We start from the raw sequence: 16,855 nt of genomic DNA on the forward strand, positions 1-16,855 counted from the left end.
ACTTGGTAAACTGAGGGCTAGATTAGGGAATTTCATCTGTGCTTCCTCTTTACACACTGATTCTGTTCTCTTACTCGCTTTGGGATTTCTGACCTGGAGAGTGGGATAAAGAAGGATATGCTAATTGTCTTAATGTTTGTAGAATTGTTTAACTCTAAAAGGTAGGAGAGAACATGTTTTCCAGTGGCTCCTCCTACCCCATACTTTTATTTCAGAGATGAGTCTGTTTCTGTGCTAATGCCTTTAACGTATATATTTAACGTCACATGAGAATCAACGACTGTTTGGTTCATTTAATAGATAAGAAAACTAAGCCTTCAGTTAAATCTAGTTTTTTTGTGATGGACTCAGAATTTGAGACCTAGGTCTTTCTGAACACAGAACCCATTTTACTAAGCTATACTGCCTGTGTTTGTCCAGGAGAAATTTTCTCTAGATGGCTCCTCAGGGCACAGTTAGAAAGTTGCTGGTCTGTTCCTTTTGGAATATATTTAACAACAACAGTGCTGCACCCCAATTTTGTACTACATCATTTGAGTCTTGCCTACAGATTCATAAGTAAATCCCAGTCCATGCTCATTCTTGGCTTTGTAGTCCTACTACCAGCAACACATTAAGAGATTTGGAAGTCGGTATGTACAAATTGCATTTGTTTTTTCTTAATGGTAAATTTAGGAAATTCTTTTTAGTTGTTGTAAAAAGCGGGCTGTTTTCAGTCCTTGATGCCAAGGAATTTTTTACTGAAATAAAATCATAAGCAGAAGCCTAAAAATAAAAGTGCCTTGATCCATAACTTGAAATTGATGGTAGGCCAGCTTAGGTCTTCCTGTTGGCTTATCCCTTCCTTTTTCAGTCCTTTATGCATGTTTTAAGGTCAATCTGGATTGAGTTTTTAAAATTCTGACTTAAACTTGTTAGTTTATTGTGCAGTTTCTTATTGTTTGCCTGTATTTTCATGGGAGAATTGTGAGTTTCAGCTAAAGAGACCTTATTCTTAGGCCTTATCCTTAGAGCTTAAAACTTAACTTCAGGGTGGTGTCTTAAGAGTATAATAAATGATGACTGAAAGGGAAGTGGTAGTGTTAGTTTTATAGTCAGTTATAAAATTAGCATTTCAAATCCCTTAAGCATATGGCTATCAATTTTTTGCATTCAAAAACTTTTTCGGGGTGCCTGGGTGGCTCAGTTGGTTAAGCGGTCGACTTCAGCTCGGGTCATGATCCCCGGTTCGTGAGTTCAGATTCTGTGTGTCCCTTTCTCTCTGACCCTCCCCAACGCGCGCGCGCTCTCTCTCTCTCTCTCTTTTTCTCTCTCTCTTTCCCTCTCTCTCTCTCTCTCTCTCTCTCTCTCTCTCTCTCTCTCTCTCAAAAATAAACATTAAAACAAAATTAAAAAAAAAAACTTTTTCAAGTTTGTTTTTTTTTTTTTAAGTGGACATTGGGTATTCTATAGATCTTCTAAAAATGGTCTTTATAAAAGGACATGTTCTTTTACATTCAGAAGTTTGCCAGGCTATCCACAGATTTGTTTTGGAGAAAATGAATCAAAAAAAGAAAAGAAAAAAATAACTGCTATCGGAGGATGTGACTTAATCACAAATGGCTGTTGTTGCCTTTGCGCCTTAATTTGGGGCTTATGTTTAAAACTACTTCTTTTCCCTCTCAGTGGCATCTGAACCTGCATAGTATATATATCGCCACTGACAATTATGGACCTCTTCTTGTTCCACCTCTACAGGGTAACATCTCTTTGAAGACCACTCCAGTTGAATTTTGCATGGGCCATGCCTATACCAATATATAGGCCAAACTATACATTCTCTGCACATGTTGAAATTTGAGCCAGCTGTATTTTATGTGATGTGTTAACATTAATTTTTCTTGATCTATAAGTAACAGTAAATCAGAAAAGCTATTTTAGCATATTGGAAAGAAAACTTTCCACAACAGTAGGCACAACATTAGGAGAACTAGTTTCTTAGACTATTGTGCTAAGAAAGTAGTCTTTTTTTAAATAATTTTTTTAAATGTTTATTTATTTTTGAGAGAGAGGAGGGGGAAGGAGCAGAGAGAGAGAGCGGGGGAGACAGAATGCAAAGGAGGCTCCAGGCTCCGAGCTGTCAGCACAGAGCCCGATGCAGGACTCGAACTGACAAACCGCAAGATCATGACCTGAGCCGAAGTTGGACACTAAACCAAATGAACCCCCAGGCACCCAGAAAGTAGTCTTAACGGCCTTGGGCTGTTTTATGAAGAAATTAGATCCTAGTCTCAGAACTTGACTGTCTTCTAACTACATGAACTTGGGGAACTTACTTGAGTTCACTTCTTTAAATCTCTAGATTTTTCACAGTTTAAGATTTTTCAACCAGATTTGGAGGGGTGTGTGGATTTGGGGGCCTTAAATTACCATGATTTATACTATTAAATATGTCTGTATCGCTAATACTAACTTTATTATGAAACAGAATTAGGACAGTTTGTGTTATCTTAAATTACTAAAGAATAGAAATAATAGGTACTTTTCGTTGATAGTACTTTTGCTTTTATTTAGTTTCCATGGTATTTGTCTTATGTGATAGAAGGATATCTCACCAGATTTTGACATTTCAGGTTAGTACTCCAGTAGTTAAGCAAGGACCGGTTTCACAATCGGCCACACAGCAGCCTGTAACTGCTGACAAGCAGCAAGGTCATGAACCTGTCTCTCCTCGAAGTCTTCAGCGCTCAAAGTAAGTTGATAGGTGTTGAAACATTTTTTCCTTAATATTGCATGCTGCATTGTTTGAATATTATAAATATATATGTGTAATAGAACTTGATCTTGGAAGAATCCATGGATAGCCTTTGTTTTGTGCATTATAAGATTTATAAAGGGAAATCTTATTACAACTAGGTGATTTATCTCTAGTATTGAAGCTGGGTTATTCTTGAAGAAAGTGATTCCTTTCTTTAGAATTTTACTTAGTGGAATATGATGGGATTAACAATATGTGATACTTGTATAAAGAGGGCACATGAGTGTATAATACTTTACTTGTTGGAAATGACATCATTTTTAACCTCATAGCAGTTTTAGATTTTGAGTGTATTGACGAAGCCAAAAATGTTACATCTAAGACTCGGGCCAGTATTTATTTCCCAACTGGTCTGTGTCAGGTTTTCCTGATAGCTTTAACTCTGACCCCTATGTGGATTGCTTGTCAGATAGGGCTGTGTTGTGTTGTCACTTTCTTTGTTAATTAACAAATACAACTTTAAATGATTTTCATTTGATTGATTTTCCTATTTTTATTTCTTGCTATGAGGTGGCAAAATAATTCAACTGTTGTTTTTATTGTTGTTTTCTAAACAAGCATTTCAGAACTTATACATCCAAATGAGAGTTGTTCCCTTCAAAATAATCACCTTGGGAAGCTGTCTTCTTACTCCAGCAATGTTGCCATTGCTCAGAACATTTTTGGGAAACTCTTCTTTTAAATTGTCTTTAGAGGCGGCAGTATTATTTTAAATATCCTCAGTGATGAAAACTCTTCATCCTTTGGGAGATTTAGTTTTTGGAAATAACTGAAATTCATTCAGAGCCAAGTCTGGTGAAGCAGGTAGGAAATCAACTTGGGTGATTAAATTTTTGGTTCTCACCACCATATCCCCAAACCCTAGCCCAAACCATACAGTTTTAAAAGAAGATAACCAATCTCAGAGTGTTACTTTTTTGGTCTTATTTTGCCACTAAACTCCTTCATTGCTCTCCAATAAAATGCCTGTATTTTGCTTCACATTATCTACCCTCTGATTGAGTATTTCGTTCTGATGTTAAACAAAGGCAATAGATTTTTTCCCCTCCATTATCTACATGTATGTAAAATAGAATATTCAGTTCCTTGTATCTACAACGGTTAAAACTGGACCGTTTCTAACATTCTTATTAGTGTCTCTGGTATACGAAATCAACAGTTTCTGTTGTCAAATTTAGAGAGCAGTGGTAGTTTAAATTTAACTGACATTAGTGTTAAAAGGGCTCTTTTTTCCCCCTAAAGTGTGGAGAGGAATACACGATATAAATACAGTTTGGATTTTAAATTCTATTTATTTGATGTTCAAATAACAAATTTTTCTTAGGAATTTGGATATCTGTAAATTAGTAGAAGGTATTGACACTTTCTAGGATACCTACTTTTTTAAACATACTACACATTCAACTTTGTTTTCTCTTCCAGTAGCCAGAGAAGTCCATCACCTGGTCCAAATCATACTTCTAGTAGTAATGCATCAAATGCAACAGTTGTACCACAGAATTCATCTGCTCGACCTACATGTTCATTAACACCTACGCTAGCAGCACACTTCAATGAAAATCTCATAAAACATGTTCAAGGATGGCCTGCAGATCATGCAGAGAAGCAGGTATGTTGCATGATTCACAGAAGATGTTTTACCTTTGGGTGAGTGACGAAAATACAACTTCTCCTTTTAGAAAATCTAATCCAAATCACTGAATTTAAGCTACATTTTAAAATAACTGATTTCTAATTAGATTGTCTGTAGTCATTTTATAAAATATTTGATAAATAACTATAGGGTATTTATGAGGTGACTTTTTATCCTATTAAAATAATTACTGTTACAGCTACCGTTATCAGATACTCAGCAGTTAGCACCTGTGCTGAGTCCTTTATTTTTCTCCACTTCTCAAAACTGTTAACCGGTGCAGGTAAGGAGTTTTCCCATTTTACCAATGAGTCCCTTACGACCAAATAAATTCTATATCAAGGTCACCCAGTTAAATCATGATGGAGCTCACATCAAAGCCATGGTGTTTTTTCCACTCGGCTGGCCACTCTGATATTTAGAACCCATTCATGTAGTTAGTCTTCCGTCGTTCTCTCCACTAGACTAGCAACTAGAAGTGAGGCAACAGTTTTGCTTTGTAGTGAGGGACCTTTGGACAGTGCAGGTAACTGCCACTGGCTTCTCCCTTTGAGCGGATCACTGACTGTCTGAAATTTTCTCTCAGTTCACAGAGATAATGTTGTGTGTCTTATGACACAAGAAAACAGGCCCTTTTATCAGTGTTACACCTGAACTTTACTCGAGCTGACTCAGCATCTTTTTATTAACCACAAATCACGAGATCTATCCTAGTGCTGTGCATTACTGAAATTGGAAATACTGTTTTCTCAAGCAGTTGAAGGGGAGATCTTTGAAAAGTACTTTCCACCATTAGCGATGGGTTTTCTTTTTTTTTAATTTAATTCAATTCAATTTTATTTTTATTACTATTTTTTAAATGTTTATTTTCAAGAGAGAGAGCACAAGTGGGGGAGGGGCAGAGAGAGAGGTGTGGATTTAAAGGAAAAGAATTAGGGGCGGCTGGGTAGCTCAGTCAGTTAAGCGTTCCACTCTTGATTTTGGCTCAGGTCATGATCTCCTGGTTTTGTGAGATCGAGGCCTGTGGCAGCACGACATGGAGAGCCTGCTTGGGATTCTCTCTGCCCGTGCCCTGCTTGCACACGCACCCTTTCTCTCTCAATAAGTAAGATAAACTTTTAAAAAAATAAAAGGATTAGTTTGTAATCTTGGTTTAAAGTTCTACTCAGCAGTTTGATGTTTTTTTGGTATGTGATTGTGACATATTTTCCACGATTTGTATTTCTTTAACTATAGGCATCAAGATTGCGAGAAGAAGCCCATAATATGGGAAGTGTTCACATGTCAGAAATTTGTACTGAATTAAAAAATTTAAGATCTTTAGTCCGAGTATGTGAAATTCAAGCAACTTTGCGAGAGCAAAGGTAAGTTTTTCACTGAAATCCATTTTTGTGTGAGCGTTGTATATCTTCACGTGAAGAATATAAACCACATCTCACTTTTGAAATTTAAAGTTCCTTCTGCTATATCATGTTCCATAATACTGTAACTGCATTTTTATAGTTTAATAGTATTCCTGGCGAATGGTAATGGCATCTAGATTTTAATTCTCTAACCCATGGTAAATGCTGTGATAGACTTCTTTTCCCCTTATGTTAGGACTCTGTAAGGTACAGTAAGTTTTAAAAAAATAAAATGTTTGTGTGCCTGGGTGGCTCAGTTGGCTAAGCGTTCAACTCTTGATTTCGGCTCAGGTCATGATCCCCATGGTTGTGAGATGAAGCTTCACAGTGGGGCTCCCCATTGAGCATGGACCTCGCTTAAGATTCTCCCTCTCCTCTTTCTGTCCCTCCCCGACTTGTGCTTGCACGCTTTTTCTCTTTCTCAAAAAAGAAAAAAGAAGTGAAATGTTGCAACACTGCATGTTAAGTATACAGGAATTTTTAAAAAATAAAAATATTTTTTAAAAGTGAAATGTTGGCAGCAGCTGATTACCAAGGGTCTCTTCTTTAATTGAGCGTGGGATTCTGAGGATGCTTGTTTCAGCTGAAATTTCAAATCGTTATTTACATGGTGTTCGGATCATCTGCGGATCCCTTGGGAATTACAGTAAGACTATAGTTGTCCCAACAAGTATATCTATTTTCTGAATTGTTTTCACTTAAACTCTTCCTGTCTCCTATTTCTTAATCTAGTATCATACTCCAGTAAGGATACCTACATCCCAATAAATAGTATAGATATTTTTTAAATGCCGATTACAGAATGAAGGACAAACTTTTAATGGCTTCACATCCTGTCTGTGTAAGTCACTGGTTTATAGGTAGAGTTACTCTTAACATGAAACCACAGATATTTAGTAAACACTAAGTTGGAGTTTATCCTCAACTTGGAAAAGTAACGCATCTTGCAGTCACTAAAGCATCTGGAGGTACATTTTGAATATCACTTGACAGTTGTGTACTCTAGGGTTGCTCTGAAAGTACTTCTAATAGACACAAAGCTTGACTTCATTTTGGCTTGGTAAGATAGACGGTTTGACTTGCAGGAACTTGCAGCCTCAACCGTTGACACAAGTGTACACGGGTAAATACCAGCCCGTCCCTCTTATGATCATGCCTAGTCCACTGCTACGGGCGGTAAATGGCCCACTTCACAGAAGAGAGGGCCAGAAGGGGGACAGTTTCACGAAGCTCCTGGAAATCTAGTTGCCCGTGGAGTTGGTGTTTTACTAACATTTATTTTAAATATTATGTGTCACTTGGACTGTGACGTGGCTCCGTTTTTAAGGGTCTGTATTTATGTTGGGAATTGTTCTTCAAAACGATTAGCCTCCTGCACCTAGTTAATTGTAGGCTTACTGGATTGTGGCCCAGAAGTCATGCAGTCTAGGTTTATCTCCTATTTAATCTCCGCTGCCTCTTGTGTGTGGGTCTCTGATGATACAGTAAACAAAGTACATTTTATAAGTCGGTCTTGATATCGGGGCACCTGGCTGGCTCAGTCAGTTAAGCACCCGACTCTTGGTTTCCGCTCAGGTCGTGATCTCCTGGTTCGTGAGTACAAGCCCCGCATCAGGCTCTGTGCTGACAGTGCAGAGCCTGCTTGGGATTCTCCCTTTCTGCCCACCCCCCACTTGTGCACACACGCTCGCACTCTCGCTCTCAAACTTAAAAAAATTTTTTGTTAATCTTTATATTCAAATTGGAATTTTTAGGAAACTAGGAACATTCTAACTTTTGTCATCATAATACTTTAATACGTATCATATACTCACTGGTCATTTTGTGTTAACAAACCCATATTTAATTACTTAGTCTGAACTGCGGTTACTCATTTTATCTTTTTTTAAGATAATATCTGTAGTTAAAAATGTGGTTTTTGGTAACATTTGTATGAATTACATGAGTTCTAATGCCTTCTTTTATTTTTCAGGATACTATTTTTGAGACAACAAATTAAGGAACTCGAAAAGCTAAAAAATCAGAATTCCTTCATGGTGTGAAGATGTGAATAATTGCACATGGTTTTGCGTACAGGAACTGTAAATCTCTATTGCCCGATCTTAACATTTTTGAGCTGCATTTAAGTAGACTTTGGACCGTTAAGCTGGGCAAAGGAAATGACAAGGGGATGGGGTCTGTGAGAGTCAATTCAGGGGAAAGATACAAGATTGATTTGTAAAACCCTTGAAATGTAGATTTCTTGTAGATGTATTCTTCACGTTGTAAATATGTTTTGTAGAGTGAAGCCATGGGAAGCCATGTGTAACAGAGCTTAGACATCCAAAACTAATCAATGCTGAGGTGGCTAAATACCTAGCCTTTTACATGTAAACCTGTCTGCAAAATTAGCTTTTTTAAAAAAAATTTTGGGGGGTTAATTTATCATTCAGAAATCTTGCATTTTCAAAAATTCAGTGCAAGCGCCAGGCGATCTGTGTCTAAGGATACGATTTTGAACCATATGGGCAGTGTACAAAATATCATGAAACAACTGTTTCCACACTTGCACCTGATCAAGAGCAGTGCTTCTCCATTTGTTTTGCAGAGAAATGTTTTTCATTTCCTCAGTGTGTTCCATTTCCCTCTGAAATCCTCGATCTGATTTTATCCATTTTTTTTTAAGGCTCCTCTTTTTCTCCTTTCTTAAGGCACTGTTGCTATGGCACTTTTCTATAACCTTTTCATTCCCGTGTACAGTAGCTTAAAATTGCAGTGATTGAGCATAACCCACTTGTTTGTATAAATTATTGAAATCCATTTGCACCCTGTAAGAATGGACTTAAAAGTACTGCTGGGCATGTGTGCTGAAAGTACATTGATTGCTCAACTAGAAAGAAATGGCCCAATGAACATGGTTGTGGGAGGGGAAAGAGGAAACAGAGCTAGTCAGATGTGAATTGTATCTGTTGTAATAAACATGTTAAAACAAACAAAAATTGTTATTTTTCTTTTCCTTCGGTCAATGCATATTAGAAATTGAACTACCTGGGGATTCTTTATCAGAACTATTCTTGTTGAATATTTATACTTAATTGAAATAATTCCTTAAGGGAGGTTTTGTTTAAAGCATATTAACAGGAAATTGTGTATAAGATATTTAATGAACTAAGAAATTCAACAAGAATGATTAAGTCACTTCCCAAGTGGTTGTCATTTGTTATAAACCCTGGTTTAACCTGTCTTGCTATTATGACATTTCATTTTGAAGGATGTTTGTGTTGTAGCTAACTGTTCAAGTCTGGTGCTGACTGCTGTTCTTAGCCATCACAAAACGCTAAATTTGTGTCATTGGAGCTTCCTTCTGTTACCTGGAAATGGTGGGAAAGCTCAGCTTTGTATATTGTTTCCTAAAGTATATTAAAATAAAAAAAGAAACTATTGCTACTATAAAATTACCTTGGCTTTTTTTTTTTTTCTTTTCTAAAATATTGGTCACATGGCCTTAGCATGACACTGCCAGTATTCTATCAAATCACAAGGGTTTCTTTGTGCAGAAAATTTAATTTCAATTTCAAAAATCTTAACCGATTTAGAGACTTTTTTCCTATTGAGGCAGATGTATTTATGTGCTTTCAGAACTGCCAGCACCAAGGGCTTATTTTGTGATGTTAGACATGTTGTTGCATTCTGGGATACGAAAATTCCAAAATTGCTCTTGTGCTTCAAGCATATTTAAAGTATAGAAGATAATGCTCAAACCTTGCAGTAAACTTTAAAAAAGTAAACTGTAAGTGATAGTATGGATGATACTTTCGAAAATACATAAATGTTCCAGTGTAATTAAGAGGAATCACAATCTTCTACTGGAAACTGATTTTTTTTTGTTGTTGTTGTAACTTGAGCTTCCTTTTAAAAATGTAAGAAAAGACGACTGTCAAATTATATCCTCATGGAATGTTCATACCTGTAAGATTGTTAACATTTGCTGGGCTTGATTAGTGCATGTAAATGAAACTCCAAAGGGCAATGTTAAGCGAGAACTCTTAACTGATGGAGTCCTGTATCTTTCCTGGAAAGAAGTGAGCAGTTTGTGATGTAGTAGGCAAATGTTTCCTGGTCAGATGGCAACTTGACTTGTGGTTTAAGGTAAATTGGAATTTTATTTGCTAATAGTTTATGGATCTATGTCACCTTATTCATTTGCTTTGAAAAAATGTTTACATCCCTAAATGAATTGCTCATATATATATATATATATATATATATATATATATATATATATATGTGAGAAGATGCCTAATATGAAATTTCCTGGTGAATTTTTAAACAATTAAAATTTTTGTGGAAATATTTTTACAATATTTGATTCACTTATTCTGTAGTAAATTATCTCAATCATTGCGTTTAATACATTGTGTCCAGCTACAAACCTTCTTGAGATAACCAGGGAGTATTTCTTAAGATAGGCATGATACCCAAGAATATTCTTCATACAGTCGGCCTGTTGCCATGGCTTGGAACATGTATCTCATTTTGATGGGCACCTTGGCTCAGATAATTTGAAAATAGGAATGCAAAGAGTCCCTAGGAAACCTCAGGGTTTTTATTTTAAAAGGACATTAGCAGTCTTCTATTCAAACCTTAAAAACTGGTGTCGTAATAAAACGTATTTTGTGAAGGTGAGTCTGTTAGGAAGTCTTTACCCTGAAGAACCAGATTTCCTACTTTTACATTGTTTTCTGTTTAACTAGTTTGACTAATTTTTCATTTTAAACCTTGGACTATGACTCCAGATTTTAAGCACACTGAAAACTCCATTCTTCAGCTCTTTTTAAAGACCTGATGCTTCTTTTAATAACCCAAACAAATGGTTTTATCTTCTCAATTTTATATACATTTCACACTTCTGAAACCTTGGAAAGGAGGTGCTTAAAACTTTGCAAAGTGAATTGTTATCCCATTTCCAACAATCTATTGTTTAAACATAACTAGCTTTAAGGGATTATTTCAAAGGGGGGGGGGGCACAAAGTAATTTATTCTGCAAACCGGAACTATTGTAGTTGAGGACTTAAAGCTACTGTATTTAGATGTGGGTTTTGAATATACGGATTTCTTTTCAATACCTGTATATATGGCTATATTCTTGTATTTGTACTGAAGTGTACAAAATGACACTCAAAGTAATAAATATGTTTTGACTATATTGTGCAGTTATTTCAGAACAGTCTTTTGAAAGTCTTAGTCTTAGAATGCATAATTTGCATTTGAGTAAGAAAATACCAAATTACTGCAAAAGTTTTACTACGATTCAGTAGTTTCCATATAATTTAATTGCACTATTGTGATGAAAAATATAGCTTAATCTTTTGAGGTCTTGAGATCCTCTTCTAATTTGCTGTAACCCTTTTTTCCTGACCTCTGAGTTTTGGGAGTGCCCTAAAAGTACAGTCTGCCTAGGTGATGTCATCTTGGCCCTTGGCTCTGAGAATCCCAATCTTCGGTCAGTTTCATCCACATTAACCTCCAGTCTTGAACCCTTCAGCTCCAAACAGCAGTCAGTGTAGATACTTGCCTCAACATGGCAAATTCTCAAAAAAAAAACAAAACAAAAGCCTTGTGCCTCAGACTTCACTCCCTAGTGTCCCCATTTTCAGTAATTGATCCCGTCATTCCCCATTGCTTGAGACCCAAACGGACGAAGCATCCTTTGTCTAGCACCCTGTATTTAATCCATCAAACCTGGTTTCCAAAATATATTTTGGGTCTGAGCGCTCATTACCTCCATGTTTACAACTCTATTCCAACCCACGATCATCTATGAACCAGCCAGACTGCTGGCATGATGGCCTACTCCGCTTACCACCACCACCACACGTACCCAGTCTGTTCTCTATGCCGGAGAGAAATGAGAAGCATGTATCATTCTGGTCGATGACTTCACATACAACAAAGTCCAAACCTCTCCCTGTAGCTTGTGCTCAAGGCCCTGAATACCCACTAGATTCTCCCTCTCACTGCAGTCTCACCTCAGGGTTTTTAAAATACCTGGCTGGAAAGCTCTGTTCTTGGAGACTTGTACAGCTTGCCGCCCATTCAGTCTCTTCTCGAAGGACACACAGAAGCCTGTTCTGACCTCCCGTCTAAAAGAACACCGTCACTGTTCATTCATTTTCTTCGAGAGAACAGTGTCTGATACATAGGAAGTACCCCAGAAATGTTGAAAGGGATTAAGAAAAAGGGCTGTGGAAAAAATCAACTTACAATTTGTAAAGAAACTTTTTCTTCAAGGGTTTTGATTTTGGTCCTTACACCTTGGGAGATAGGCATGAAACAGCAACTAGCTTTTTTCATTTCTCTTTCTCCATTTCTTTTCTTCTTCCCTACCTTCCTTTCTTTCCTTTACTGCAACTTACTATTGGTTACCAAAACCTAAGTCCGTACCTGTTTTTATTGTGAAATGTGGTCTCTAGACGTTTAATCAATGGAACCAGTAATCATTAGAGGCCCCTCAAGGTAGGGATGCTTTCACAGGCCTGTTTGGTTCGGATGACGCCTTTACATCCAAGGAATCCGTTCCGACTTTTTAGGACAAGGGTGTAGGCAGAAAACACTTGACCACACTCTAAGGTGTGTCACAGAACATCTGTACCACGTGTATATATCCTACAGGAAAATGGCTGGGGTGTGGGAATGGCCTGCCTTTATGACAGGTGGGAAGATTTAAGATTGACAGGCCCTTGACACCATTGTATGCACTTTATAAACAGGATCTTTTTCCTTTTTTAAGGTGGGTACCATCGCTTAGTTTGATCATCCTGTGTGGCTGTGTCAGCATCACAATACGTTTCCTTATCCCTTTTAGGTAGTTAACAGGATTATTACCTTGGATGTGAAAGGCAGAATGCAAGGACAAAATCGGGTCTTTTGTGTTTTGTCTACCTCCCAAACCTAGAAAGGTCAGCACATAGTGGCTGCTCAGAATTTTTGTATGAATCAGTGAGTGAAATACACATTTTAAATATTTTCTCTGTTAAGTTTGCTCAAACTTGTATTTAATTTTTAGGCATAATGTTTTCAAAAATATTTTTTAAATTAAAAGTTTGTTACTAGAGGGGGCTCCTAGGTGGCTCAGTCGGTTGAGCGCCGAACCCTTGATTTCAGCTCAGGTCGTGATCTCACGGTTCATGAACTCAAGCCCCACATCAGGCTCTGCACTAACAATGCGGAGCCTGCTTGCGATTCTCTCTGCCCTTCCCCCACTCACACTTTCTCTCTCTCTCTCTCTCTCTCTCTCTCTCTCTCAAAAATACATAAACTTAAAAAAACTATTAGGGGAGCCTGCCTGGCTCAGTCAGTGGAGCATGTGATTCTTGATCTTGGGGGTAAATTCAAGCCCCATGTTGATTGTAGAGATTAGTTAAAAATAAAGTCTTGAAATTATTGACTAGAGCTTTGAATAGAGTCACTCTGAAGCTTCGACAAGCCTCTTGCCTAATGTTTTTTTTTCATTGATGCCTTGAATATCATCTTAATAACTAAAACTGTTAAAATGATAAAATTTTACCATGGTTGGACATGAGCTCTAATTTTTAAGACACCAGTGCAGTCTCAGGCTACATCTCTCTATGCCAGTTTCAGAAGCCCAAAACTTCCAAAGATAGCATGTAAAAACACTGACAATGGAATTGGAGGATAAGATAGCTGATGAAATTTCACCCAACGCTTAACAAAAGTATTTAAAGAGGCAAAATATTTCTCCACAAACATCAAAACAATGAAAGAAAACTTCTATGATCTTTGAAAGGTGATGGAGAGAACGGAAAATAGAAAATTTTGGTATAATTTACCACGTTAAATGATCCCCAAATTAGTGAGGGTTCAGTCAGAAAATAGAGGTCACCTTAGTTATTTCAAAAGAGAGTTTGAAACTAATGGCGAATGAAAACAAGGCAGCCTTATTCAAGGAAATGTCAGGAGAGACCTGGGAAGATAGAGGGAAGGGAGGGAGGGAGCAGGATCCAAGGAAAAGACAGAGCTTCTGACCAAATGCCATGTGAAGCAGAGGGAGGGAGAAACCCTGACTTTCCCTCTTTTTGTCCTCTAGTTCTGCCTACGTTGGCAGAACTTACTCAGAAGCAAGAGGACGAGAGAGCTTGGGACAGTCCCTGCAATGCTGAGAAGGGTAGAGAATGAAGGGAGAAAAATGAATCTGAGGGCAAACCCCCAGCATAACCTCTGACCCTACCAGCAGACAAAGGGAAGAAAGAATGTCAATTCAAGCCACCTTTCCTGACAATAACGGAGGCACGTCTATGAAGTTCTAAGAAATGTGTAAGAAAACGTATTGGGACCCAAATATTGTATTTAGTAAGCTGTTCAAATATAAAAGCAACAGTGACTCCCAAACATGAAAGGGTCAAAGACTGTTATTGAATTCTTGAGTCCTTGAAGAAAACAACTGACAAAAGCTAAGAGATGAGTGATGAATGGTGATAAAAGCATTACTGATGACACAGAAGCAATTTACATATGCAACCTCAGAATAATGGGAAAAGTACATGAATTCAGTAAAATGTGGCAATGTTGAAATAAAACGGGAAATGGTCAGAAGATGTGAGGAAATATAAGTGCCTTCATTTTTGTTTTAGTCAGAAAGTCCAAAGTTGATCAAGAAATAAAGTGGCACCAAGGTACACCAGGTTCTCACTCTAGTGACATTCCATTTAAGTGAAGGCAGAACAATAATAAGTTGAAAAAGCAAATGCATGCAAAAAAAAAAAAATCGGAATTCAATACATAATGCATGATAAATGCAGAAATAATTGTGAAGAATATAAAACAAGGTACTAAATTAGAGACCCACAAGGGAGGGATTGCTAGCGATTTTAGATCATGCGTTTAGGAAAACCCTTAAAGACTTCTTAAGGCATGACTTTTGAGTTAAGATCTGAGGAGTGAGAACAAGACAGCCATGTGAAGCTTACTGTGTTGTGCTTAATAAGTGTCAATGGCTGAAGGGACCTCCCCCCAAAAAAATGTATTTATAAAATGGAATATTATTCAGCCATAAAAAAGAAAGAAATCCTACCACTTGCAACAACATGGGTGAACTTTGAGGGCATTATGCTGAGTGAAATAGGTCAGAGAAAGACAAATACTGTATGGTATCGCTTTTATGTAGAATCTAAAAAAGCTGAACCCATAGAAATAGATGAGACTGGTGGTTGCCAGGGACTGAGGGGTGAGGAAATTTGGGAGATGTTGATCAGAGTTGCAATTATCAGATGAATAAGGTCCAGGCATCTAATGTGTAATATAGTGACCATAGTTAATATTGTAGTGAATACTTGGAAGTTTCTAAGAAATTAAATATTCTAAGTACCGAAAACACACACACACACACACACACACACACACACACACTAAACCCAAAATCATGTGAGACAAATCTTATTATGGTAGTGCAATATATACATGTCTCAAATCATCATATTGTGCACCTGAAACTTGCACAATATTATACATCAACTATTTCTCAGTAAAACTGGGAGAGGGGAAGATATGCGTAAGCCTGTGTGAAAAAACTTTAGGGGTGCCTGGGTGGCTCAGTCAGTTAAGGATCTGACTCTTGATTTTGGCTCAGGTCATGATCTCAAGGTCATGAGATTGAGCCCCATGTCAGGCTCTGTGCTGGGCTGGAGGCTGCTTGAGATTCTCTCTCCCTATCTCTATGCCCTCTCCCTATCAATCAATCAATCAATCAATCAATAAAATTTTTAAAATGTCAAAATCCTCAATATATTCAATGTAATTTCAATAAAGTACCAACTTTTTTTTGGTGGGAATTTGATAGAATGATACCTATGTTCACCTGGAAAAATCAACGTACAAATTATTGGAAATAATTTTTTTCTTTTTTTTTCCTTTTTTTAATGTTTATTTATTTTTGAGAGAGACAGAGTGTGAGCGGGGAGGGGCAGAGAGAGAGGGAGACACAGAATCCGAAGCAGGCTCCAGGCTCCGAGCTGTCAGCAGAGAGCCCGACGCGGGGCTCGAACTCACGAACCGCGAGATCATGACCTGAGCCGAAGTTGGACGCTTCATCGACACAGCCACCCAGATGCCCCAAAGCTTTTCCAGTTTTGAACACAATATGAATTCCCTGAGAGAAGTCTTGTGACAAAAAAGTGCAGGTGAGGGTAGAGAGAAGCTTGCTTACAAAATCCTCTCTCCCTGCCTTTGTGTCCTTCGGTTGTTTATCCAGTTATGTATAGAAGTTGCCAAGATGTGCAAACATTTGCTTTAGCTAAATATTATGGTCACAACAAGAATTTTTCAAGTGACCGGAGTGATTAGCTTCAGTATCAATGGCCAACTCTGGGTGCCATCGGCTTGGCCAGGCCCTTCGAATCCGCCTTCCGCCTGTACCCTTCCCCCTCCTCCACACCCTACAGAAAAAGACACCAACTTACACTTTCGGGGCCTTCATTCAGCCCCTTCGTTTGTTGTTCTTTTCCACTTTGTTTTTGATTCCTTTTGCTAGGCTCTAACGTTTCCTGGTTGAGCATAAAAATGGAAAAGAAAGGGTGACTCAGTTGGCTCAGTCTGGCTCTCCATTTCGGCTCAGGTTGTGATCTCACTTCTTGGGATTGAGCCCCGCGTCCGTCTCTGTGCTGACCGAGCAGAGTCTGCTTGGGGTTCTCTCCTTCTCTCTCTCTCTCTCCCTCTCTCTCTGTCCCTCTCCCACTTGCACTCTCTCTCTCTCTCTCTCTCAAAAATAAATAAAGTTAAAAAAAAAAAAGATCTGGGCAACAACAGATGCTGGCGAGGATATGGAGAAAGAGGATAGCTTTTGCAGTGTTGGTGGGAATGCAAGCTGGTGCAGACGCTCTGGAAAACAGTATGGAGGTTCCCCAAAAAATTAATGATAGAACTACCCTGCAACCCAGCAATTGCACTACTAGGTGCCCACGGGATATAGGTGTGCTGTTTCGAAGGAACACATGCACCCCCATGTTTATAGCAGCACTGTCGACAAT

General features: G+C 38.0%; 1 protein-coding gene across 8 annotated transcripts in view; it reads left to right on the forward strand.

Annotated features, from left to right (window-relative positions):
* WAC (WW domain containing adaptor with coiled-coil) overlaps positions 1–11,019 on the forward strand; it is an 87,284-nt gene extending 76,265 nt beyond the window's left edge. For all 8 annotated transcript variants that reach the window (XM_049626939.1, XM_049626945.1, XM_049626944.1 and 5 more), the window contains 4 exons: positions 2,613–2,731; positions 4,220–4,406; positions 5,667–5,794; positions 7,806–11,019. In XM_049626939.1, coding sequence (XP_049482896.1) covers positions 2,613–2,731; positions 4,220–4,406; positions 5,667–5,794; positions 7,806–7,875 — 504 coding nt within the window. In that variant the 3' untranslated portion in view covers positions 7,876–11,019. The remainder of the gene's footprint in view (positions 1–2,612; positions 2,732–4,219; positions 4,407–5,666; positions 5,795–7,805) is intronic.
* Positions 11,020–16,855: the final 5,836 nt, after the last annotated feature.

The sequence above is a fragment of the Panthera uncia genome, chromosome B4, assembly GCF_023721935.1.
Source record: "Panthera uncia isolate 11264 chromosome B4, Puncia_PCG_1.0, whole genome shotgun sequence".
NCBI lineage: Eukaryota > Metazoa > Chordata > Mammalia > Carnivora > Felidae > Panthera > Panthera uncia.